The 25681-nt window shown below is 32.4% G+C and overlaps 1 protein-coding gene across 1 annotated transcript; it reads right to left on the bottom strand.

Moving 5' to 3' along the window:
• Positions 1–3067: 3067 nt before the first annotated feature.
• LOC127724042 (uncharacterized) lies at positions 3068–17913 on the bottom strand. Its single transcript, XM_052230812.1, has 4 exons — positions 17852–17913; positions 11292–11666; positions 10003–10095; positions 3068–7547 (listed from the first exon to the last, which is right to left on the bottom strand). Exons 2-4 carry the CDS (start codon positions 11638–11640, stop codon positions 6892–6894), a joined length of 1098 nt encoding a protein of 365 aa, XP_052086772.1. The 5' UTR covers positions 11641–11666; positions 17852–17913; the 3' UTR covers positions 3068–6891.
• Between the last annotated feature and the right edge of the window lie 7768 nt (positions 17914–25681).

Here is a 25681-nt window from a genome sequence, read left to right as displayed (position 1 = left end):
TTCATTGGTTAATTGTTAACTCTTCGGATAACCAAAGCTTCCCTTCAGTAATGGAGAGATAAAGACGAAAATTAAATATAACTTTTTCACAAACATTCGACCTTACACGAAAAATGCTCAAAGAGAGGAGAAAGATACCAAAGGATTTGTCAAACTTATAGTCGAAATCAAACTGACAACGCCATGGCAAAAAGCGAAAAACGACGAAAAGACAAATACCAGTATAGAAAACACAACTTAGAAAACAAAAGACTGAGGAACATGAACCCACCAAAACCGGGTGGATCTCAGGTGTTCCGGAAGGGTAGTTATGTACATATTTGTTTTTCCTTTTACAGATTCCCAGCACCAGGAGGAGGTATTATCGGATAAACTCCTACCGCTTAAATCATAATAAAATGTTTTTCATTTGTTGTCTTTAAATTGTTTATATTTTTATTAATCTAATTACTAGAAAATAATTATAAGCATTATTATATTTTTTTAAAGGCATTATTATATTTTTTAAAGGCATTATTATAATAATTAACAAAATGTTATTGGACTTATTATTATTATTCCAACTGCGGAATATATACATTGAACTAGTAACTTCACACTGGACTCGAGAGTAACAAAAGTGAATACGATGACAGTAATCAATAGAGCGATATTCTTGATATTTTCATTGGTATTACTAATACTACCTCTTGCTTTTGAACTCAAGTTTTTTTTTACTTTTTTTACTTTCTAAATGATATTGTTGTCGGTCTAAGAAAAAAAAAGATGCTAAAGATACCAAAGAGAATTCAAACTCCTAAGTCGAAAAAAAACTGGATAAAAAAGAAAAAGACAAACAGACAAAAAAAAAAAGTACACAAAACACAACCTAGAAAAATAAAGACTGAGTAACACGAAACCCACCAAAAACTGGGGGTGATCTCAGGTGCTTCGGAAAGGTAAGCAGTTCCTGCTCCACATGTTGCATCCGTCGTGTTGCTCATGTAAGTACAAACCCAGTGATAAGTCTTAGTTCACATTCGGGAAAAAAGGGACGTGATTGTAGTTACGACAATTGGAACATATCCGTTGTCATCTGTGAAACAAATATTCCGTAATGGTCAACCAACTCATAATGGCGTCCGTAAGATTTAAGAAGGGGTGATTTAACTTCACCACTTGGAACTCTTGGTTTAATAGCCTCCTTGTGAGCAGAATTACTCTCTCAATGAAATCATGATAGGAAATACAAGCCCTGGAATATCGTATCAACTGAAAGATATGTACTCCGTATGCACGCGCTGATGAATTTCGCTATATAAAAATGGAAAGTTCACAATTGGGAAGATAAACTCGTCTCTTTTGTCGTAAAGTTTTGTTTTCAACCGACCCTCATTGTCAATTTCGTGATGTAAGTCAAGATATCGTGATGTAAGTCAAGATATGAGGCAGACTTAACTGTATCTTTTGTATCCTTTATCTCAAGTTCGATGGGATAGATGCGTTCAACATAGTCACCAAATTTTAAATTATTTAGTGAGAGAACATCATCTTTATAGCGGAGAGTGAAGAAATATATCCATCTAGTATGTTAGTTTCTGGATCACTCTCGGTTTAATATTTACACCGTTGGATAATTGTCGTATCTATATATAATACCCATCCAACTCCTTTTAAATAGCTTACACCTTATGATACTCTGATACATGTATGACTGTTGATCACTGAGTTGTAATCCGTGTTTTTCTAGAATTATCTATTGAAAATAAACTGCATTGAAGACCCACTGGTGGCCTTCGGCTGTTGTCTGCTCTATGGTAGGGTTGTTGTCTCTTTGACACATTCCCCATTTCCATTCTCAATTTTATTAATGGTTCTAGCACACTTAACGCTATCATGATGATATTTTTTCGTTAAATAATAAAGATTTTTCTAAATATACTGCCGAAATTTACCCAAAGGAACTTACTTTAAATAAATCAAATATAAATAACTGTTCTTTCCTAGATTAGATATTTCAGTTTTACACGTGAAACTCTACACTTAAATTTACGACAAAAGGGACGATTTTTCGTTCCCTATTGTTAATTTTCCTTTTTTGGCACATCGTACGGTGATTATATTTCACAAATCGCTCGCTATACCCATGTCTGTTGTGATTTCAATGAACGTAATCTATGTATTACTGGTAAATTATTAATTCAGGGATGTCGTTACCACAAATTACTTAAAACCTTTACTAAACTCATTCATAGATATAAAGATTTGGTTTGGAATTTTGTTTGTACCTTACTTACCGAGCCTGAAAATTTAGATACGATCTGGGTAAAATTATCGATCCTTCAAATAAACTTATTCTAAAAGGTTACCAATTCAACACTATAACTAGATCTTTGAATATTGTTTTTATTGGTATTAATATTGATTGTGTTATCAGTAAACTAAAATCAAACTAAATATTATCTTTATATACATACGCACATTCATGGCTCTACAATCTGTCGATACCTGTATCTTGGCATTACACAAGATCATGTTTTTCTCTGACTGTTTATGACGTCTTTACACTAAATCCTTTGATGCTGGATGTGTATTAATTGATATTTAAGTCTTAGATGCATGACTGGCTGCCAGTAACTGATAGTACTCCCAGATCTGTACTTAATGTCTCTTTGTCATTGGGATTTATAAGTACCCTGCCACGTCAACGCTGTGTTGTTGTGCTTTGTATCGATTTGATGAGTTAAGCCCTTTTCAGATGATTTTTATAGTCTATTCATTTGTTGTACTGTTATACCACTGTCCCAGGTTAGGGGGAAAGGGGGGCGCCCGCTAACATGTGTAACCCCGCCACATTCTGTATGTGCCTGTCCCAAGTCAGTAGCCTATAATTCAGTGGTTGTCATTTGTTGCTTTATATCATATTTTTTTTTTCGTTCATTATGATTGTCTGTTGTGGAGAGTTGTCTCATCTTCTTATTTTTATATTTACAACAAGTAAAATATCATCCAAGTCAATTAGAAGAAACATCACTATTAAATACGACAATATTTCAACAAGAAGTAAACTATAACGCAACACATTACATACTATCGAAAATATATAAATTTAAATTTTGTTCACATATAATGTTTAAATAACATACGGAACATTAACTTATACTATTAGCTTCAAAACATAGTTTGTTACACATGAATGTTGTTAATACATAAATATTGCGAATGTAGATTTTTTCCCAACAATTATAAAAATTCAAACCCGTTTTACACATTGGGAAACAGAAGTAAAAGAGAAAGTAAGCGTGCAATATATCAGCTCTGCTATCAAAACACTTTCAAGATTCATTCAAAAAATTGTTGCAACTTATTAAAACGATCAACAATTCTGAAACAAATACCTAGTTATTTAAGCGTTATCATTTTATGAAACGAAAGCTTCTTTTTGAAACTTATTTGGGTTTAAAAGCGACGACCAAAGCACATTTTTTAATAAAGTACGAAAGCGCTTCAACTTAAATTGTGCGCCCCAAAAGAAGCATTTGCAACTTATAATTACGTTGTGATTCTAGGTGTCAGACCACCTATTCAAAATCCCTATATTTTCAACCAAATGTTTCAGTTTTCACAGCTTTCTAAATATTTTACCTTAATTTTAACTTCATAGAAACCAGGTATATCCTGAACTGTACATTTATCACCTTTCTACATGCCAATTTTCAACAAATGTTTCAAGTCTTGTTATGAAGCATGACTGTTCGGAAGCAACTACTACTAAAAATACCCCTGGTTTTCTGGAAATCTTAAATAAGTATACTATGGAACGCATTACTCCTCAATATGGAACGCATTACTCCTCAATTGTAAATGTAAACTCATGGACAAGTAAATTTGGCTCAAAATGGTCTGACTGTATTTTTTTTTCACAAAAGTTTCGTTTCTGCAAATTTGTTGGTTAGTTTCAGTAAATAATGACACCAAAAGCACTATTTTTTGTCAGGGAAGGGCTACTTTTACATATGTTCTAAATAAGAGTGGGTGAATTGGTGGTCTGAAACCTCTTTAACAATGACATTATCAGTTTTTATTTTGTTTTCTATGTTGTCTTAAAAAACATGCGCAGTCAAAGATGCAACATTGTATTGCGAAACAAAATATTATTTTAAAGTCTCGACATTGCTATATCTACAAATCAAAATTACAGATTACCATGAAATTTTCTATGTTGTCTTAAAAAGCATGCACAGTTATAGATGAAAGATTGTATTGCGAAACAAAATATAATTTTGAAAGTCTCGACATAACTATATCTTCAAATCAAAATAACAGAATACCATCAAATTTCCTTGACAAATTATTGTTTGTCAGTCTGTAGTTTATTCAATTACATATTTTTTATGAATACTCTTATCACATCACTAATTTTAAAATAAACTGACTAAATGGAATACATATACATGAGGTATCATCATAAATATAAACAATATAAAACAAACACTAGATTTAAGTTTTAAAATAGATACTAGCCACTGTAAGTAATTCTAAGATTATTCATCGTGAGTTTGAATGTACTATCAATCGATCTGTTAAAGAAATAAATAATACGCAATTGATAACAAATAAAATCTAAAAGAAACACAATTGTCTGCATGATAAACTGTCAAAAGGATATTGCTGTTAGAAAGTGTTTTGGATTCACTATAACAACCTTTATTGTGTATACTGTAAATATTTATCGGTCCTCATGTATTGCTTCGATCAGTCCCATATCCTATCAAACTTGCGTTATTGTGCAACTATTATTCTGATATTAGGGGGATAAACACGGAAATCGAACAGTTTAAAAAAAAAAAATGAACAAACGGAAAACTCAACATTTTTTTAATCACAATTAATACTTTTATTGAGAAAATATTTCATTGAAAAAAGATTGCATATATTGAGCAATGAAAGATGACAACTAAAACCCTTTAAAAATTGGAGAATACATCTGAAAAATTTCCAAACTCATACATGTCATAAGTGTAAGCTTCCTTCAGCAAAATTCTGAATTGAGTACAGAAACAAAAAAAATTCTACGAAAGCAAGCTTCAGTAATAATTGGATTTGTCTTAGAATCATGATTCTTATTCTGAAACGAAACCCAAAAGTCGATAAAGAGCTTTAATTCAATTTTCATTCATAACATTATATAAGAAGATGTTTTGTTTCCATCCAATAGGATCACAAAGAGCATACTATTACAACATAAGACATTATTGTAGAGAACCAAAACACAATAATTAAGTATATATACAAAGAAACACAGTTTGAACATCTATACACTAAATATATAGGGATTTGAAAGTATAATACCTCATTCTCAGGCACAACCAACATAAAAAAGTGCTTTTAATAAACTGGCAATACAGTGGATATGTAACTTAACAGCAAAAGCAACCATGGAAAGGTGTTGCATGGCCAGGTGTGAGATAGACCCACATGGTATTTATTCATGTAGTTAGGTAATAGTATAAATAATTGGTTAAAATGTTATGGGAAAATGCACAAAATTGGGGTGTTATCCTCGTTCCTGATGCAGAGGGGTTGATACATATTGTAAGTTAGCCTGACTGCAGAAGGCACCAAGAGACGATGCTAAATGACATGCCTAAGCGTACCAAATATAAAACAAATATATATATATATGGGAATAGTTCTGACTGGTAATGATAAAATACATACAGAGGTTCATATTGATATTATTGCACAGAAGCTACATAATTATTTTGCTTTCATCAATCAAATCACGAACAGATATTTAGAATCATTAACCAGATCAGTTTCTGGCTAGCAATCTAGTTTTTAAAATTGGGACAGTGTGGGTAAATCTTGTAGTACATACAGTTTCTGAGGTGCATGAAAATAAAAAAAAAATTAATCATCAATTTCATTTGAGGTGCACCATTTTTGTCGAGAAATACCCTGATAACGACCTTACTCAATTATAAGTCTATGAGACAAAATATGCAAACTAGAGGAATTTCCCCTCCGCTCAGGGTATTGTAAAAAAAAAAGGGGGATATCTTTGAAAGAACAATTTTTTTCTTGAAAGTGCTGTAGCTACAGAGCTTATCATCAGCACAATTGTGCATTTGGAGTCTCCACTAATCCTTATAGAACTCGTACATATATGTTTAGTATGAAAAATCCAAGCTATAATTGCTCGAAGAAGCGAAACTTTAGAAACCTTTTATGTTATTTAGAAAGAAGTTTACGGATCCATGCCATGTCAAAATGTAGTGGGAATCTCCTTAGTTCAGAAAGAATGACAAAATTTGTTGCCCTTTTGCTTACACCAAGTAAAAGTTTACAACATTTAATATGTAGTCTTTCTGAAAGAAGCTTAGGATAAACCTGATCTACAGTTGTAGTCTGAGATTCTAATTTTTTTTTTGAAAGGGTTAAAATATCCCAAAATTCTAAACTATACAAAATAATAGGCCTTATTGTATGATCAAATACATGAAGGCTGGTTTTTTTTTCAATTTGAATTCAGTGACAGTACTTAGTCCATCAAGTTTACTCTTAAGTACTTTTGCTGAGGTTGAAAAAAAATGACAATACCGTTAGCATATAATAAACAATGGATTGGTCGTATATTAACAACGACTTGATCGGGCAAACATTTAAGACAATAATGGAGGTCATTTATGAAACGTTCAAATAATTAAGGACTCAGATTGTCTCCATGTTTTACTTCTTCTTTAGTTCATTGCATATGAAAATATGAAAATCATTTACAATACAATGATAGCTTGATTAAGGTCTCCTTATTTTTTTGTTTGTTTTTGTTTTATTTTTAAAATCTGACGATATCGTCGCGGACAAGGCCACTATTTGATGATGACAAAATTAAAAAGATTATACTCGTAATCACCAGGGATACATAGAAAAATTTAAAGAATTTAGTATCTTTAGTTGAACGTTTACATATTGAGGATTGTACACTCCAAACACCGGACAAAGGGTTTCGTTTGATTTTACTTCGTCAAAAACATAAACTTTCAAATCATTGTGCATAACAGTAAACTCATTTCTGCGTGTGTTAATGAAAATTTTTAGTTGGCCGTGTAATTCTTCACCTATATAAGCTGTTAAAAGGCTTTTACTTGTATGGCTACGCCCGTTATGTCTAGCATTTATGTATACATTATGCCTACTAAACCAATTAAAATAAAAACTTGTATAATACATGTTGAAAGACCATCCACTTGCTGCAGCGCCAGCATTTGTATATTTATCTACATTAGAACGTCCAGCAATGCCAACTTCCAATATATCCTCTTTATCGAAATAATTGGTCAAGTCAGTGCGTATTGAATATGTATAGTTTATTTCATAATAAATCAAATCATCGTCGCCTACACATACATCAGAAATCGTTCCTCTGTAAGTCAATAATCGGGCCGAGGCACTCTTAGACGTTTCATCTGTATTAACATTACTTAAAGTTGTATTATCATCTGACATATAGTATGAAGAGTATAATTCTGTTCGACTGAAGCGCACGCCTAAATGCACACCATTACCTGAAATATAATTGAATCAATGTTAATTGTATGTTCTACATTTGAATTGTCCTGAATAGCTTAGTTAATCATCTTGAAGTTGGAACATTACAACAGGAAGGTTGAAACAACGTCCTGGACCCTAATTTTGTAAACATTTCTTTAATAGCATTTTTAGGGACGGGATTCATTCGACTATTCATCTGTAAGAGTAACTGAAATGTAATTTAACTGCCTTTTCAGTAATGTTCACTGTACCATAGATATGGTTATATATTTCCCCTACTAAATACCAAAAGAATATGACTACTAAGAAATTAGTATATGATATTCGTTAGTATTTGAGGACAGTCGTATTTTAAAACTTGATGACAAGGGATAATTACAGTTGTTCTTTTAAGTAACATTGCGTGAGTAGTTTTGCAGTGAAGTCTGAAAACTAAAAGATAAGAAAGGATCTGTGAGTCCATTTTGTCTCGAGAGCTCTTTACATCGGACAAGACCAGATGCCTTGAATTTTCTACAAATGGACCAAATGGACCAAAATGTCGTCATTAATGAAACTTATAAGTACACCTAAAGGATTTGCAGCTATGCTTAGTGCTATTTCTATTTATTTTGATTTGAAAAAATCAAGATTGCACTAGGGGCGTCCGTAAAACTCCCATTGATAGAATCTTTGCTAGCTCAATGCAAAATTCTGTGAAGATTTAAGTCACAGGAATAAACAAAAAGAAAGATCTCTACAATGTGGAGTTAGGTGGATAAATACATAATGTATCAAAAAAAAGTTACGATCTATGTACCCTGTTCATTTTCATTGATAAAACGATCGGATATTATTGATAATCAACTGCAACAATTTTAACAAAAAAATCTTACGAGTAAAACTACACTTAAGTCAAAAACATTTCACTTTAACTTACGATCAATTTTCATCGTAAGATGTTTTGTGAAAAGAGTCTCTGAATCATGAAAGTCACGTAATGATCGCGATAGCTCGATAAAATGAGATGATTTACACTTCCAACTTTCATCTGGTTTCGCTCAATTAAAAAAAAATGTGCAATTTCGATATTTCTACTTTAATAATTGTCTCTTGATTCATAAACTAATGATTTATCAACCGTTCATGGGTATGTCTTTTAAATATCAATAATAGCGCTAGGAATTTCTTTGACTCTGTTATCCAATTTTGATATGATTTAACATGTTTAACAAATAGGACTAAAAGACTACCAAACAAGCAAGGAAAGTATTGTTAATCCTTCAGAAATTTCGGATTATATTTTTCTATTTTTGTATATCAATACGAACACAAAAACACACAAACTGCTCCGAAATTGATTGAATCTGCATTAAAACGAACTTATTAAGGTGAAATTAATACAGAATTTGAAGCTGTTAAAGTTTATTAATTTTGAAAGGACTGAATAAGTTTACTTCTTTGCCATTTCAGGCGCAACATTTAGGCTTTTCATACTTAACCCTTTATCTGTGCGTTATGGTTGTAATCTTTATGTTTTTAAAATTATTTGATCACGTTTAATCTTTTATTACGCTAACGACTTTTGATAACAATAGTATTGTTTTTATTAAAAACAAAATTTAAAACGCAAATATATTACTTATTATGCATGGGCAGTAGCCTTCTTTGTCCGATTTAGAACCAGTGTTCAGTAGGCAAAGGAAACAACCCGTGTTAAAATTATGTAATTACAAAATCAAATCGGAAATAAGCAAAAAGACTTTTATAAGAAAGCACAAGAGTTTCGTGGAGTATTTTTTTTTTATTAGAATAATAAACTATCCCGGCATACCTGAGATATATAGTTTTTATCTTCCATGTCAAGGTTATTTCTTTGTGTTTTGAAATTGTTGCACCAACATGATATTAGTTCCATATTAACGTAAACTGTTAAATCAAAGTTTGAACAATTGTTAGTACCGTCAACGCCGGAAATAGCACCTCTTCCGTCGCAGACGATATGAAACCCACTATATATGTAACAAATTTATTGCAAACAGGTATTTCGATCAATGTACACAGGCTTCAGAGTGAAGACTTTTTTTTTCTTCATTTTCTCTAAATTGAATGTTTTTTGGATTAAAAAATAAAAATATGTTAAAGTATGGTTTATATTGATAACAAACATAATAAGATTTTATTCAGAAATTAACATAAAAAATGCAGATTAAAAGATACGACAACAACAATTTGCGGTTGACCGTTTGTCGTTCAACGTGTAACATTGAAGTTCAAATAGTCCTTGATGTGTTCAAGAATTTCAATTTTGTTTTGAAGGTGAGTTTTACGAAAGGTCTAGTGTATGTTTTATTCAAGGAGCTAGATGGATGTTCGCAAAAAATAACGTCTGACAGCGCAAAACATTTCGACAACTTATCAGTAGGTTGGATAAGGCTTCTCGCATAGGTGAATATGGGTACTACTTTCATGTCAGTGATAAAAACATACCAGGACAGAACTCTCTAGAACAAGAATGACTGATTTGTTGTTGAACTCTGCGTTCTGTATCGTTGTCACAAGTTTTACTGCATTCTGTTGCATCTGTATTAAAAAAGAAGATTGGTAAAATTGATAAAAAAATTTGATATTTTTGGAAATGAAATAAACACTTTATAAATTATGTTAGTCTGATACGGTTGCCATGAGATGGTCGCCTATTCGACACACCGAGTCTCACTCTATTTGGAGTCAATATAATTCCCTTAGTTTTTTGTTTTTTAAATCAATTAGTCTCTTCCTAATCTACTTAGTATACGTGATTTGAACATCGGTAAACTACTGTCGCCTTAATTTACTTTTACCAAAAACGCTTAAACTTAAAGATTTGAAAGCCAAGGATGCGTCAATACTTTGCAACTTAGGACAAATAAAAATTACCCTAATAGAATAGCCAAATTCCAATTGGTCACAAATGAAAACAACACATTATAAATTTCCTGCGTTGGAAGCGCTTTTCTGGATTTAACTCAACTTTGCCTAAGGGAATATAAACCGTTAATTCTGATTAATTTCTTAATTTTATGAATGGAAAATATTAAATTAGTACATGATATAAATCATGTCATTAACTAAACACTGACTGATGATTTCTTCGGGGATCAACAGTCCACCAGTAGAGGACCCAGTGCAGGTAAATGAAATAAACCCTTTTTCATTTCATGCGTCCGAAGCACTTTTTAGATTTACCTTCATCGGGAACGCTCAAACCTAAACATTTAAAAGCCAAGAATGCGTAAATACGATGCAACATTAAAAAGACCTAAACAGAATTGCCGAATTCATCTAAGGTAAAATTTGACAAAGAGAATTGGAACCTGAGATTCCTATTGATGTTGAACGATTTTTGTAATTGTTTAATACAAGATTTCTTAATAAAAAATCCACAAAATGGGTTGATAGTTTCAATTTTGCAACTCGCTAGTATTCTCACATTGTATTTTAGGAACCTGATGTTTAATCTATAAAGTTATTCTGATTTATGTTCGATGATGCATAATTAGCAGAAATCAATTCAACACACTTGTTCTCAAAACCGTTTTGCGTTTCTTTGATCAGGATATTTTTTTTCTATTTTATGACCATCCCAGTAGTCAGCAATTCTGTGTTGATCTTACGTATAAATATATGATGCGTTGGTTTTCTGTAAATTTGCTATTTATAAAATAATGAATTATTCGAAACACAAGGTTTTCTACACCTTACGTAGATATAAAAATATATTTATATTATATACTTACGTATGGTCTTCTTTTCTGAGAGATTATTTTTTGTTGCAAAAAAAGTGGCGATAGCTGTAACTAAGGCTGTAATCAGGATGCAAAAAAGTATAAGAAACATTGGCCTGAGTAGAGCTAGTTTCTTTTGATCAATTGTATTGTCTGATTGTTTAGACTGAACACTGGGCATTGAGTTCATTTTGACGGAATCATTACTTGGGGTTCCTTTCTCTTGCGTCGAAGATAGTTCATCATAAATGGATTTGTCAACAGATGCAAAACATTCTTCATATTCCAAAGTATTGTCCGGGTCTGTTTTCCCTGCATCGAAGATATTATTAACATACACGTTCTGTTGCGCTTTTGACATCCTTGCAATGACCGTTATTCTTGTTTCTAAAAATGCAAAATTGAAAAAAGATTGATCTCTAAATATCAATATTTTTTAATCAAGTGAAGTTTACCTAACTTTAAAAGAAATAAAACGAAACAAAAACATTCAGACGAAATGGCGAAAATTGATCTTCAATGCTTATTTCTAAATCTGTTATGACTATCTTTACTTACATGTAATGTTTATATGTCTATATTAAGCACGAGTACTGCGTTGTTTGAATCTTAGCTGAACAACGTTGAATAAAAAAAGAGGCAAAAGATATACCAAAGGGACATTCAATCTCATAAGTCGAAAATAAACTGACAACGCCATGGCTAAAAAAAGACCAATAGACAAATAACAATACATTAACACAACATAGAAAACAACTAAAGACTGAGCAACACGGACCCCACCAAAAACCGGGGGTGATCTCAAATGCTCAGGAAGGGTAAGTAGATCCTTCTCCACATGTGGCACCCGTCGTGTTGCTTATGTTAGTACAAACCCGGTAATAAGTCTTATTCGGTAGGTCACATTCGGGGAAAAGGGGACGGGATTGTAGTTACGACATTTGGAACATCTCCGCTATCATCTGTGAAACGGATATTCAATAACGGTCAACCAACTCGTGATGGCGTCCGTAAAATTAACGAAGGGATGATGTTAACTTCACTACTTTGAACTCTTGGTTTAATAGCTTCCTTGTGAGCAGCAACCCTCTATCAAGGAAATCAAAATAGAAAAAACAAGCCCTAGAATATCGTATCAATTAGGAGATATATACTACGTATGCAGGCGCTGCTGGAATGTTGCTACATAGAAATGGAAAGTTCACAATTGGGAAGCTGAAATCATCTCTTTTGTCGTAAAGTTTTGTTTTCAACCGACCCTCATGGTCAATTTCCAGATTTCCTAAGCAGTGAACAATATTTTACCGACTACTCCAAAGAATGCAAATTAACATGGGTGATGTTTTATAACAAAAATCTCGATGCACCCTTTTTGTGTTCTGTGAAAAGCAAACATCAATGAATCAATCAATTTATCTAATTGCAATCAACAAATTCGTTAAAATGTCGTGCTAAATATTGAATTGATCCTCTTTTTTAAGCCAACTTGTCATCATACCATACCGATACCATTGTTATCCATCTATTTTGCTGATATCATAGTTCATACAAATACAAAATAACGGTTTTCCCGAAAAATATATTTTCAATATATCATCATTTATGAAATGTGATAAAGAGTTATAGTATTCTTTTCCCGTTTAAATGTACAATCCTTCCCTGAAAAGCGGATATCTTGTTTTTATTTTTAAATTTTATTTATTTTCATTCACCTTCAATACATGTTAAGTTTTCTCTTAATAAAAAATCCAGACATCCCCTCAGACTTAAAGGAGTATAAAGGTTACATAATTTATGATCTGAAACTGAAAGCCACCTGACATGTGTTGAAATATGAATAAATTTAAAAAGCGAATAAAATTTATGAAAATATCGTCCGTGTTTAATTTCCTTATTGTAAATTAAAAAAAATCAATAAAAATATTTAATCAACAAAGATTATGAATCATCTGTTAGAATGTAAAAAACAAATTTTGAATTGTGTCATTAATAAGCAAACTTGAACAAATTCAGCACGATAAAGATATATGATTACGATAATTATAGTAAGAGAGTCTCTATCTGTATTGCATTATTAGAGCTTCTAGTCATGTCATTTGAAAGACAAATTATGAAATGTTTTTCATGTATACTAGTACTCTCTTTTCAATCTAGTCGTAAGTTTTTTTTAAGAAACCGACTACTGGCCTTGAAGGTAATATCTTTTGATTTCTTTCATGTATTGTCGTCCCGGAACTTTTATGTCTTACTCTACGATATGGGGTTTGCTAATCGATGTAGGTCATATTGGGAACTGAGTGTTGACATCTGTGATCTTTGATTGAAAGTTGTTTCGTCTCCTTCTTTGTTAAAGAAATGCTTGGAACGCTCTTACGCTTTTTTTTATGAATGTAAAGACAAAGCAAAAATGAAAGACAGGAAAACAAAACATAACCATAGCACAATAACATAATGTCGGGATGTATAAGTACCGAGCCACGCCAAAAGGATATTACCTAATATAGACTAAACAGTAAAGGTTAATAATTTACAAAGACAAATAAAAGAACACTATAACACGTAATTAAGTAGATAAACAACGTCAGTACCTAGAATCTATACTTTAAGACCATCATGCATCATTTGTGAAGTTGATACGGAATATTTATCAACAAGGTCTTGGTATCTTCCAATGAACGTTTTTTTTAGAAAAAAGACGAGACGTTCTCTGACATAACCCTGGTTCATCAACTTTCTGTTCAGATACTGGTGATGTTTTATATAGTCTGAGTAGCAGCTGCAAGCTCTTGAATACCGAATGAGTTGGGAAATGTATATCCCATATGCAGGTGAAGTTGGTATATTGCTACTTAGGTAAGGGAAATTGATAATTTCAAAATTAAAATATTCTCGTTTGTCATAGATTCTGGTACTGAGATGATCGCTTATGTTAAATTCGAGGAATAAGTCTAAAAATGAGGCGGAGGAAGCCGTGTCTGTTGTTTCTTTAATAATTAGTTCTGGGGGATATATTGATGGAACCCAATCAGAAAAGTGTGGATTGTAATTGGAAAGAATATCGTCATTATATCTGAATGTATAATTAAATGATCTGGTTTTTTTATCTTCTTGTTTTTGACAAATATCTGAGGGAACTCGGACTTATAAGTAGAGGTCCGCAAGGAGAGGCGCAAAGTTCCTTCCTATAGGAATACCGACAATTTGTTAAAAAAAGTCTACCTGCAAATTCAACAAATATGTTGTCATTAAGAAACTCCAACATACTGACCACTTGTTCCTCTGTGTAGCATGTTTTTCCTTTTTGTTCACTATTAACACAATGTGCCGTATGGTATCCCAAAGTAATAAATTTATAGCGTATGCTACCATTTTTAAATTGAAAAGCATTGCGGATCATTTCTTTTAGACGATTTTTTAATTTCACATGGAGAATGGTGGTATACAGGGTTCAAAAATCAAAAGTTTTGATAGAATTAATTTCAGAGAAAGATCGAGATTTAAAATTATGCAGAAGTTCTTTAGAGTTTTTTTGAATCCACATATGGTTAATACCACTACGCGAGTAAACAGTTTCACAGTATTTCTGAAGACCCTCGTTCATTGCGGACATAATTTTTGTCAATCTAATGGACAATTCCTATGTAGAACATGCAGATGAGCCGGCAATGTACTGTTGTTTGAACGGACTTTTGTGAATCTAAGAATCCATAACAAACAAGGTAAGTCCTCAGATTTGCTGTTCAATGTAATATTCTTTGATGACATGAAGGACTTATGATTCGCTAAAATCTCATCCTTGTCAAATGATATGTTTTTGTATGTGGGATTACCTGGGTTTTCATTTATTCTTTATTCTTTTACAAGACACTCGTAATAGTACGATTTACTCATAAAGACAATCTTATTTGAAGTTTGTCCGCACTTAACCACATGAAAAACATTCCATTTTGCTTCACTATAACTAAAAAGTAAAACTGCAAATTTCTGCATTTATTTTATCAATGAGGTTTACAATTCCAGTAAGATCCATAAAGACATCACTTTACTGTACACGCAAAAAGCAAAATCAATCAGTGTATAAATGATGTTCGACTCGCAAACTACATTTTCTTAATATTCGAGTAAACTTCAAGGGTTGACACTCTATATAATACGGTCATCGTGCCTTCTCTTGTTTGACAATAAGACATATGGTGAACATATTGATGTCATTTGAATATACTGTATATTTACGTATTAAACGACGTCCGGTAGGAATGTTGATCTAAATCGATATCCTCGTATTGGGATACACTCTCTGGGAGTATAAGAAGTTTTAAGGGGTCTGCAAATGGTTGTACAAAACAAATATTCTGCTCTCAAACAAAATAGTGCAGTTTTTTAAGGGACGTCTCAATTTCTGGGTTTGTATTCCAGTCGACCAGTTTTGCATAATTGTTGTTATGTATTGTTTGATTATTGCAAATCGTCATAGATATGCAAAAAGTATTTACCATTGACGTCAATCACATAACATTAACTAATTGAAGTATTTTCTTTATTTTTGTATACAGTTTGTAATTGAAATGTGTCTATTTTGGCCTTCTGAATCAAATACATACAAGAAATCAATAGGGTATGTTTTGAAACATACTCTATTGATTTAGAAAGATAGTGGAAAATGATCTAGAAAGATAGTGGAAAATGTTTGACTGCCATTTGAAAACAATGACAGAAAAATTAGCAACTGAGTTCATCAATTCATTCTGTTATTGTTTCTTTAAATTGATTTTAGACTACTTAATATATATTTTTGTTAAAAAAAGTGTGACAATTTCATGTGACAGAAAGTAGCATTCTGCTTAGTAAATAAATAGGGTTTACATTTATAACAAAAAGAAGAACAAAAAGTACCATTAATAAAAAAAGCCTAAAAAAAAAAAAAAAAAAAAAAATAATACAAACATGACAAAACAATTGTACCCCTCTAAGGTTCAAAAAATTTAAATGCTCAAATGGACCGAGATGTGTAAATTTGTCAAAGTTTATCTTTAAAGAATCGATTATATGATAACAGTAGACGTTTATACCATACAGTTCAATGATAGCATTTTAAACAATGAAATACCTGAGGTGTATATTTAAAACAATAGTTATTCAACAATCCCTAAGCTTGTAAACATTAAAAAGCTGTGTGATATTTGCCTTAATGAATATTAATTTAAACCAAAAAGACAAAACCTAAAACGACCTTGCTCCAGAATGAACATTCAGATGTCAAAACTATGAAGACGTTATATTTAACCTTCATGCACTAATTGACAACAGCTGTCATAAAATCGTTCCCAAAAAGAGTTATATTATTGGTTTTTATGTATTACAGTTAAAACTATTTAAAGTCTTGTTTATCCGTTCCATTTAAACTTATCAGTGACAAGTAGTGCAAACATGAAACGCTTTTAAAAAAACAGACGTACAAAACTATCAGTCTTTTTTCCACTCAGCCGAAGCCATTGCTGATGATAGTGTCGTTCCTAAAGGTATTTTTCCAAACATAAATACAAAAATGAGCCGCAACATTTTAAGGGATAAATATAAAAAGAAAGGAAATTAATATTTCTTTAAAATTTTATTCGATGTCTCCCTTAGCCTCCAATATTAATATTATTAATTTCGATGGTTTTTCAACAAAATTATAAGGAAAATAGGTATATATTCCATAATAAATATATGTAGTCGAAACAATAACGGGTTGTGAATAGTCAATTAGATAGACATCTATTATTGTACTTCACATGTTTACACGGGTTGCAATTATAATCATTTAAAAACCCATGGTCGGATCGGAATAATGTGGAATTAGGGAAACTTTATTTTCTTGTTATTTTTTAAAAACTATTTTAACACCCTTTCAAAATCTAAAGAACACAACAAAAGAAAATGTTCTATGCAAAAATTTGTACATATCTATTTTCTGTATTTGAATGTGCAAAATATTGATTCTTTATCATGTCTTGGGCTATGTTATTAATGTTCAGTTTACTACGGTTTACTTTAAAAAAAACAAAGGACAAAATGATAACACCGTAACCACAAACAACACATAAAAAAAACAAAACAAAACAAAAATAATCGCTTTGTTTGATCTCGATAAACTAATGCTCCTTGAAATACAAAATAGTTTTAAATGTTCATTATCAAATGTGACTGCAATGTGTAAATAATTGCAGAAGATCTATAAAAAGCTATATATTTGATTATAGGTGACCAACTTGTCGTACATTGTGTAAGGCTTATAGAAATTCGTAAAATAGTATTTTATTTTGAGTAACATTTAACAATAATTAGAAAAAATGTTATCATTCCTTCAATCTGCGGAAATATTTGAAAGCACCGCGATTGTAAATAGTTTGTTAAAACATACGAACAAGATAAAACGACCTTTATGAAAATAAACAACTAAAGTCTCAAACATTTTGAATCAATTAGATTTGCCACTTATACAAAAATTACTCTTAGAATCCTGAGCAAGGCTATTTACAAAGCTGTGCTATGAATTACGTTGCTAACATGGTCTAGGAAAATACACTTACCCTGTCAAAATATCCTGTCGTGCACTGTTTTGAATTTCTGTCAGGTTTTTCTCGCTTGAAGATATATCATAATTGATTAGGAGTTTTCAACAGGGGTTAACAACTGTTGGCACTTAATTAAAGTCTTGTTTTATTCTCCCAATAGTCACTTATAAATGTAGAAATCAAATCAAACGGGTAAGCTTGTAACATTCCGTTATTTCAATCAAGATTAATTTTCCTGTTTAGTAATGTGTAGTAAAATATAACTGGTGTTTGCGACACACTTACTACAACACATTTATGTCAGCAAAATTTAAAATGTACTTATTCATTTAAAGGGCATTACAAAACTGAAACAAAGTCATTAAAGGATCATCAGCTGTCAAATTTATGTTCACCGATTTGACCAAAATTCCTATATCTTATTTACAATATACTAAAACGTTTATACAAATTACAAAAGTCCAGACGTCATCTAATTATCCATCTAGATGACTCCCGAAGACTGCCAACGGTCATGTAACCGGGCACGTGCAGTCGGATTTTTCTAGGTCTGCTTGATTTTCTTTTATTGGTTAAAAATATTATGTAAATTATCGTTATACCAATATAAGAATGATTTTTTGGGGTCCGGCCGTGTCAACCAAATGGCAATTCCTAGTTGCTCCCTTGTTTCACTTTTCAATGTTTACTATTCTTAATGAGTGAACCACATGATATACACATGCATACCATTTCCATTAAAGGTCAAATCAAAATGCTGCATGCATATGGACTCAAACGAGTTGACTTATTGGCTTGCAAGTCAATAATACATCCGCGATGTTTTTTATATCATTTTGACGGAATTGAAGCATACTGACTGCAATAGCGAAATATCGTTTCTATATTCTACTTTTATAAATGTTTGAAAAATTAAAAAAACAAATTTAATTTTTGTTTGTTTTGTTTTTGTTTAATTCGTATTTAATGCCTTTTAATAACATGAGAAGCTAATTTCTATTTGTATTAGACTTAGTAATAATTGTCAAAGTGTACAGGAACGCGTCCTTAGGCATCCAATTCTCTTATTCGAGAATAGTTTTTGACGTCTTTTTTCATTTACTTTAAACAAATTTCAATATGAATATAAACATAAGCCACCAAATCGGTAATGGATAATGAAAAGAAGAAAAGAAAATATTAACCATTAATGTTTTACCTTTTTGTCTTCAAAATTTCCTGTATAATTAATCTCGACAAATATTTCAATGCTTCAACAGTTATATACTAGTATCATAGGGAAAATAAATATGCAACGCACAATTTATGCGTATATTCTTTATAAATGTTATAATAACGGATCGTGAATAGTCATTTAAAAAGACATCTGCTATTACTTTTTTCTTTAAAGCCGATTAAATTACACTCATTGAAAAATCCATAGTGTTTCTGAAACCAAATTTTTTGGAAATTATTTAAAGTAAAAACTATTTATATACCTTTTCAAAATTTAAGAACACATTTTTAATTTAAATGCAAAATCATTTGAAAAGGAAATAATAAAAAGTAATGTAGAAATGTGACATTATACGATTAAAGTAAAACGTCTCAATAGGACATTTTTTGCAGTTACCTTTATATAAAAACAAAGCAGCAGAGAAAGGATAAATGGAGTTCACCAATAGATGAATGTCACGTTATTGAAATACACAAAACCAACCAAAAAAAAGCAAACATTTAAAATTTTAATTTTTCGAAATTTATCAGATGAAAATTCTTTAGAATGTACACAGAAGATCGATATAAATGCTAAATGATTGATTGGCGGAAAACATCGGGTAGTAGAGTTAACCTCAGTGGATGAAAAAACCAAGATACCATGTTTATAATTTGGAACGCCAGACGCGTGTTTCGTCTACATAAGATTAAAAGACCATTAAACACCGTAAATTCTGAAAAGTTGATTCAAATATGGCTAATGCAAAAAAGGAGACGAAAGATACTAACGGGATATTCGAACTCATAAGTCAAAAGAAAAATGACAAAGCCATGGCAAAAAACGAGAATGATGAAAAGACAAACAACAGTACACTAAATACAACATAGAAAACTTAAGACTATGAAACACGAACTCCGCCAAAAACCGGGGGTGATCTTAGGTGCTCCGGAATCGTAAGCCGATCCTGCTCCCCGTATGGTACCCGTTGTGTTGCTCATGTAAGTACAAACGCGATTGATTCATTAAATAAAGGGAAACGCAAAGGTTTTGCTTTATTTGATGTTTCCTTTATTGGTTAATATTCAAAAGTTCTCATCATACGCAAAACATTTTACTTCCTGGGGTTGATAAATACATTAAACACTTCCAACAGTAATGAACAGCAGAAACGATTATGATCAAGTTAGGCTATAATCAAGTTTGCCCTCGAAAGTTGTTTTCATGTCAAATTTATAAAATATGTAAATTTAGAATTTATTTAAATGCACAAAATTATTCGTGACTATTTTAAGATTTTATTTTTATTAGAACTTAAAGTAAGCAAACAGAGCCAACCACCGAGTAGTAATAAAATCAAGCAAAAGGTACAGTTTTGGTTATATCATATGCGCCTTACTGGACTCACATTCAACAAATAAGAGCCAGGGATCAATGGGTTTTGGGAAAATGCATTGTTAAAACTTTATTAACTTGACCACTTCGTCTCGATGCAGAATATTGTAGGTTCAGTTTCTTCGGGAAAAGGTACGTTGTTGTTAAGACAGTTTGACTGGTGTCCACTCCAAAACAGGCATCCGCCAAAATACCACACAGTACAACCAACCATAAACAATCGACTCCTTCGAGAAAAACCACTTACAAAGACAAACAGCAATGATTAACTAATTGTTCAGAAAGCCTGACTTGGTTCAGGGACAAAATGCAGTGGAGCATGTTGTATATATGTTGATGAGGAACATATAAAATATATCAGTATATGAAATTCGTAATCAAATTTGAAAATGTTGTAATTTCTTGAGAATGTAAGTAAACTCTATCATAGATATCTGGGCCCTAGGTCATAGAACTTTATTCACTACTCGAAGTACACAATATGTGCTCGAAGCATCAAATCCAGTATTTTGATTGATTGATTTCTGAGTCTGAGTACAATATCCGTGCTCGAAAGTTTTATGACTGCAAGGCCAGGATTGAAATTTTGCACGCCAGACGCGCGTTTTTCTACAAAAGACTCATCAGTGACGCTCGAATAAAAAAGTTAAAAAGCCCAAATAAAGTTCGAAGTTGAAGAGCATTGAGGACCATAAATTCATAAAAGTATTGCAAAATACAGCTACTGTAATCTATTCCTGAGGTAGAGAAGTCTAAGAATTTGGAAAACTAAAAGTTTTGTTAAAAGTTAATTTATAATTAGGACCATATCATTGATAATTCATGTCAACACAGAATTCTGACTACTCGGCTGGCGATACCCTCGGGGACAAAAACTCCACCAGAAAAAACATTCTAATAAAAAAGTATAACAAAAATACCGAAATTTATGGTAAATTAAAAAAAGAAAGTACACCAATACTGACAAAATCAAAAGTTATCAACCAACGAAACGAGTAGAAAACACTGTCATATTCCTGACTTCGTACAGGCATTTTCTGAGGAGAATGATAAGTTAAACCTGGTTTTATAGCTAGCTAAACCTCCTACTTGTATGACAGTCATGTATAATCCGTACAAACGACTATCGTTTGATTGATAAATTTCCTATAAGAATATAGGGTAATTAAAAAACTAAAGCTTTAGAGCTATGTTGTTGTCGTCAGGAATTTGTTGATCTCAATGTTGGTCTCAACTTATCACAGACAGATAGTAAGTCTCTATCATGTACCCCTCTTATCCATTATGATGTACACATGTGAAAAAAAAGTTTTGACCTGTTTGTTCTCTAAAACATTCTACGTGATATGCCTGAGTTTCAAATATCGATTCCAACCTATTTGATTTTAAGCAACGTCATTTTTACGTCACAAGCGCATGTGTTGGGCATGAAATCTACGTCAGTAGACTGACAAAATTGATGTTTATCTTTGTTGGAATATTTTCATTATCACGACTTATATAAATGTCATAAATGGTAGGATTAACATATTCATTTCTGCAGGTATGGCGGGATAATGTACATACCTTAACCATTCCATGTCTTACTCCTTGCATAATATGATGAATATGATTGAAAGAAATGACAAAAATGAGATATTTGTTTTGAATTAAGTGTTTATTAATTCATTAAGAATTTATGCATTTATTACTTATCTGAGCAAAGATTTGCATAATAAGTCTCATTTTCCCTTCAGTTGTCCAACACTAAAACGATTGTTGTAGGTAAGGTCCCCATGCCTCAAAGGTTTTGTTCTGAATGCGCAATTGATATATCAAATTGGCGCCATCCTTAATGCTTAATTTGATGACAGCCTACAAAAACATTCAAATAAGATAAAATCAACCATGTTATCCTCACGGTTGCATATCTGTTTAATTTTATTTGAAAAATGTATTTTGAGGTTTACTGTGCGTACTATTGTGCGTTTGTTTTTTCTACATTGGTTACAGGTATAGGGGGAGGGTTGAGATCTCAAAAAACATGTTTAACCCCGCCGCATTTTTGCGCTTGTCCCAAGTCAGGAGTCTCTGGTCTTTGTTAGTCTTGGATCATTTTTAATTTTAGTTTCTTGTGTATAGTTTGGAGTTTAGTATGGCGTCCATTATCACTGAACTAGTATACATATTTGTTTAGGGGCCAGCTGGAGGACGCCTCCGGGTGCGGGAGTTTCTCGCTGCATTGAAGACCCAATGGTGGCCTTCGGCTGTTGTCTGCTCTATGGTCGGGTTGTTGTCTCTTTGACACATTCCCCATTTCCATTCTCAATTTTATTTGCAATACAAGCAAAATAAACAGTAGTGTATTGTTAATTTCGAAATCTTAATGAAAATATATTCTCTCTCTCTCTCTCTATCTCTCTCTCTCTCTCTCTGAAAGCTGGAAATCTCGATGCATGTCTATTGAATTGTGATTACCAATCTTTATTTTGAGACGATAGGCGATACTCGTTTTGTTTTCTAAGACACTCAATGAAGTTTTGTCCACCGCATTCTTTTTTTTGTGGACGTATTTTTATTGATTAATCGGCATTCCTATGGGAGCCAAATTATCTGTTTTTCAAATGGCATAATACAAAATTGATACAGGTTACAAAACTGTAAAAGTAGCCATCAATATCTTATTACTTTGATGTCACTATTTCATTGAAGTCCCTTCACTAAATAGTTCAAGCTCTGGTGCTGTACTGGTTGCATCATTGCGATGAACTTCAACCTTAAATAAACGATAACACAGATACAGCTAGATATAATACAAACATTAACTTACACCCTGTAATATCGTGCCTTGATTGATCGGAGTATCTGTGTCACTAATTACCACTAGTATATTCAATAGTTTCGCCGTATCATAATTCACGTCTTCTTTTTCTCGTTTTTGACTGATAAATTGTACTTTTTATTAACAACTGCAACTACAACTGAGTTCACTCAAGTTTTTATTGGATTTCGTGTCATTCTTTCTATATAGTCCAGCGGCTATGTCCAATATTTTAGCACATTTGATCACTTTATGGTAGAAGTAAAAGCATGAAATTTTGCACAGCATTAGTTTGATGCTTATAAACATTTTTGGATATTGAGCCTTCTTAAGCCAGGTTGTGCTTATTTTGAAATCATGATTTCTGTAAGACTAACAAACGTGATCTAGAAGAGGGGCGAACGATATAAGAGGGACATTCAAACTCATAAATCGAAAATAAACTGACAACGCCATGGCTAAAAAAGAAAAAGACAAACAGACAAACAATAGTACACAAAACACAACATTGAAAACTAAAGAAACACGAACCCCACCAAAAACTGGGGTGATCTCAGGTGCTCCTGAAGGGTAAGCCCTGCTCCACATGTAGCACCCGTCGTGTTGCTCATGTTAGTACAAACCCGGTAAATAGTCTAATTCGGTAGGTCACATTCGTGAAAAGGAAACAGGATTTCAGTAACGACATTAGCAACATATTCGCTATCATCTGTGAAACGGATATTCCATAACGGTCAACCAACTCGTGATGGCGTCCATAAAATTTACGAAGGGATGATTTCAACTTCAACATTTGGAACTCTTGGTCTAATAGCTTCCTTGTGAGCAGCAACCCTCTATCAAGGAAATCATGATAGGAAATACAAGCCCTAGAATATCGTATCAATTGGGAGATATTTACTCCGTATGAAGGTGCTGCTGGAATGTTGCTTGATAAAAATGGAAAGTTCACAATTGGGAAGCTTTTGTCGTAAAGTTTTGTTTTCAACCGACCCTCATTGTCAATTTCTAGATGTAAGTCAAAATATGAGGCAGACCTAACTGTATCTGTTGTATCCTTTATCTATAAGTTAGATGGGATAGATGCAACCAATATAGTCACAAAATTTTGAATTATTTAGTGAGAGAACATCATCTTTATAGCGGAAAGTAAAGTTAAAGGATACTGCTAACTTCTTTTCTTTCTACATAATAAGTTCCTGTATGAAGTCAGCCTCATGAGAATTAAGGAACAAGTCGGCAAGAAAAGGGGCACAGTTGGTTCCCATGGAAATGCCGATAGTTTGTTGAAAAACACGTCCTCCAAACGTAACAAATATGTTTTCAATCAATCAAGCATCTTGATTATGTCAGTTTCAGAGAATTTTTTGTTTGAATCAGAGTGAACTTTTACAACGTAGGATTTATCCCTCCCTAAGACAAGAAATTTGTATCTACGTTGGCCATTCTTTTTTATAAAACAAAGCAATGCCAACTCTTTCAATTTGTCTTTTAGTTTGGAATGGGGAATACATGTGTAAAGTGTAGAAAAGCCAAATGTTTTAATATTGTTGCAAGATGAAAGAGTCTTAGATTGTAAGTACTCCAAAGATCTTTGGAATGTTTTAGTATCCACATCTGATTCACGCCACCTCTAGAATATGTAGTTTCACAATAACTTTGAAGCCCGGCTTTGATTGCTGATAAAATTGATGTTAATAATTTAGAAAGAGGTTTCGTGGAGCACTTGGAAGACCCAGCAATATACCGTTGTTTGTAAGGACACTTATGTAGTTTAGGCAATACAGTGATAGAACATCCAGTTCTTTATCTTTGGTTGAAATTCCAAAGGAACATATAACAGACCAATGATTATCCCGGATTTCCTCTTTAGTAAGTGTCGTGGGGGTATATGTTGGGCTTCCAAGTGAATTGTCAATACCTAATTCATTTATCAAGCAGTTTATGTAATGTGACACTTTCATAAACTTGGACTATCTATTTCCTTCGACAGAGTGTTAGAAGTTTCTACTTCGATGACCAACGATGCTTGTCGTTGTTATATCCAGGATGGTATTGTTTGCCCTACCCATCTACTGCAAAATGTATTCACTTCGATTGTCTGCTGAAGACAACATTTACCACAATCAAACCAGTATATCATCAAAAGATGCATTTCGTGGAACGGGTATATCTCTATTCCGATATATTTCGAATGATGTTTAAGGAGTTTTGCAAATATTTGACTGATCTGAGGCTATTTTAAAATGTCAGAGTTATTCGAATATTCCACCAGTTGTTTTGAGATTCAGAGTACCAGATATCCCATTAGTGGAAGGAGAACTATCAATTGATATTTCTTCATTCCCAGTTGAATTTTAAAAAAGGGGAAGTCAAATGGCTCAAATATGTTCAAGTGTTAAGCCTGAAGTTGGGGCAAACATTTCATGGTCCGCCTATCGTGCTTCATCGATGA

This window comes from Mytilus californianus, unplaced genomic scaffold, assembly GCF_021869535.1.
Source record: "Mytilus californianus isolate M0D057914Y unplaced genomic scaffold, xbMytCali1.0.p SCAF_14, whole genome shotgun sequence".
Lineage (NCBI taxonomy): Eukaryota > Metazoa > Mollusca > Bivalvia > Mytilida > Mytilidae > Mytilus > Mytilus californianus.
Note: the sequence above shows the minus strand (reverse complement) of the source record. Positions and strands in the feature narration are given on the sequence as shown.

Bases quoted from the DNA above. Each gene is read 5' to 3' on its own strand.
- LOC127724042 (XM_052230812.1), bottom strand. From the start codon at position 11,640: ATGTCAAAAGCGCAACAGAACGTGTATGTTAATAATATCTTCGATGCA. The intron at 10,096-11,291 runs GTAAGTATATAA...TTTTTAATACAG, and splicing joins CTCAGAAAAGAAGACCATAC to ATGCAACAGAATGCAGTAAA. The intron at 7,548-10,002 runs GTATGTTTTTAT...ATTATATTTCAG, and splicing joins TTCTAGAGAGTTCTGTCCTG to GTAATGGTGTGCATTTAGGC.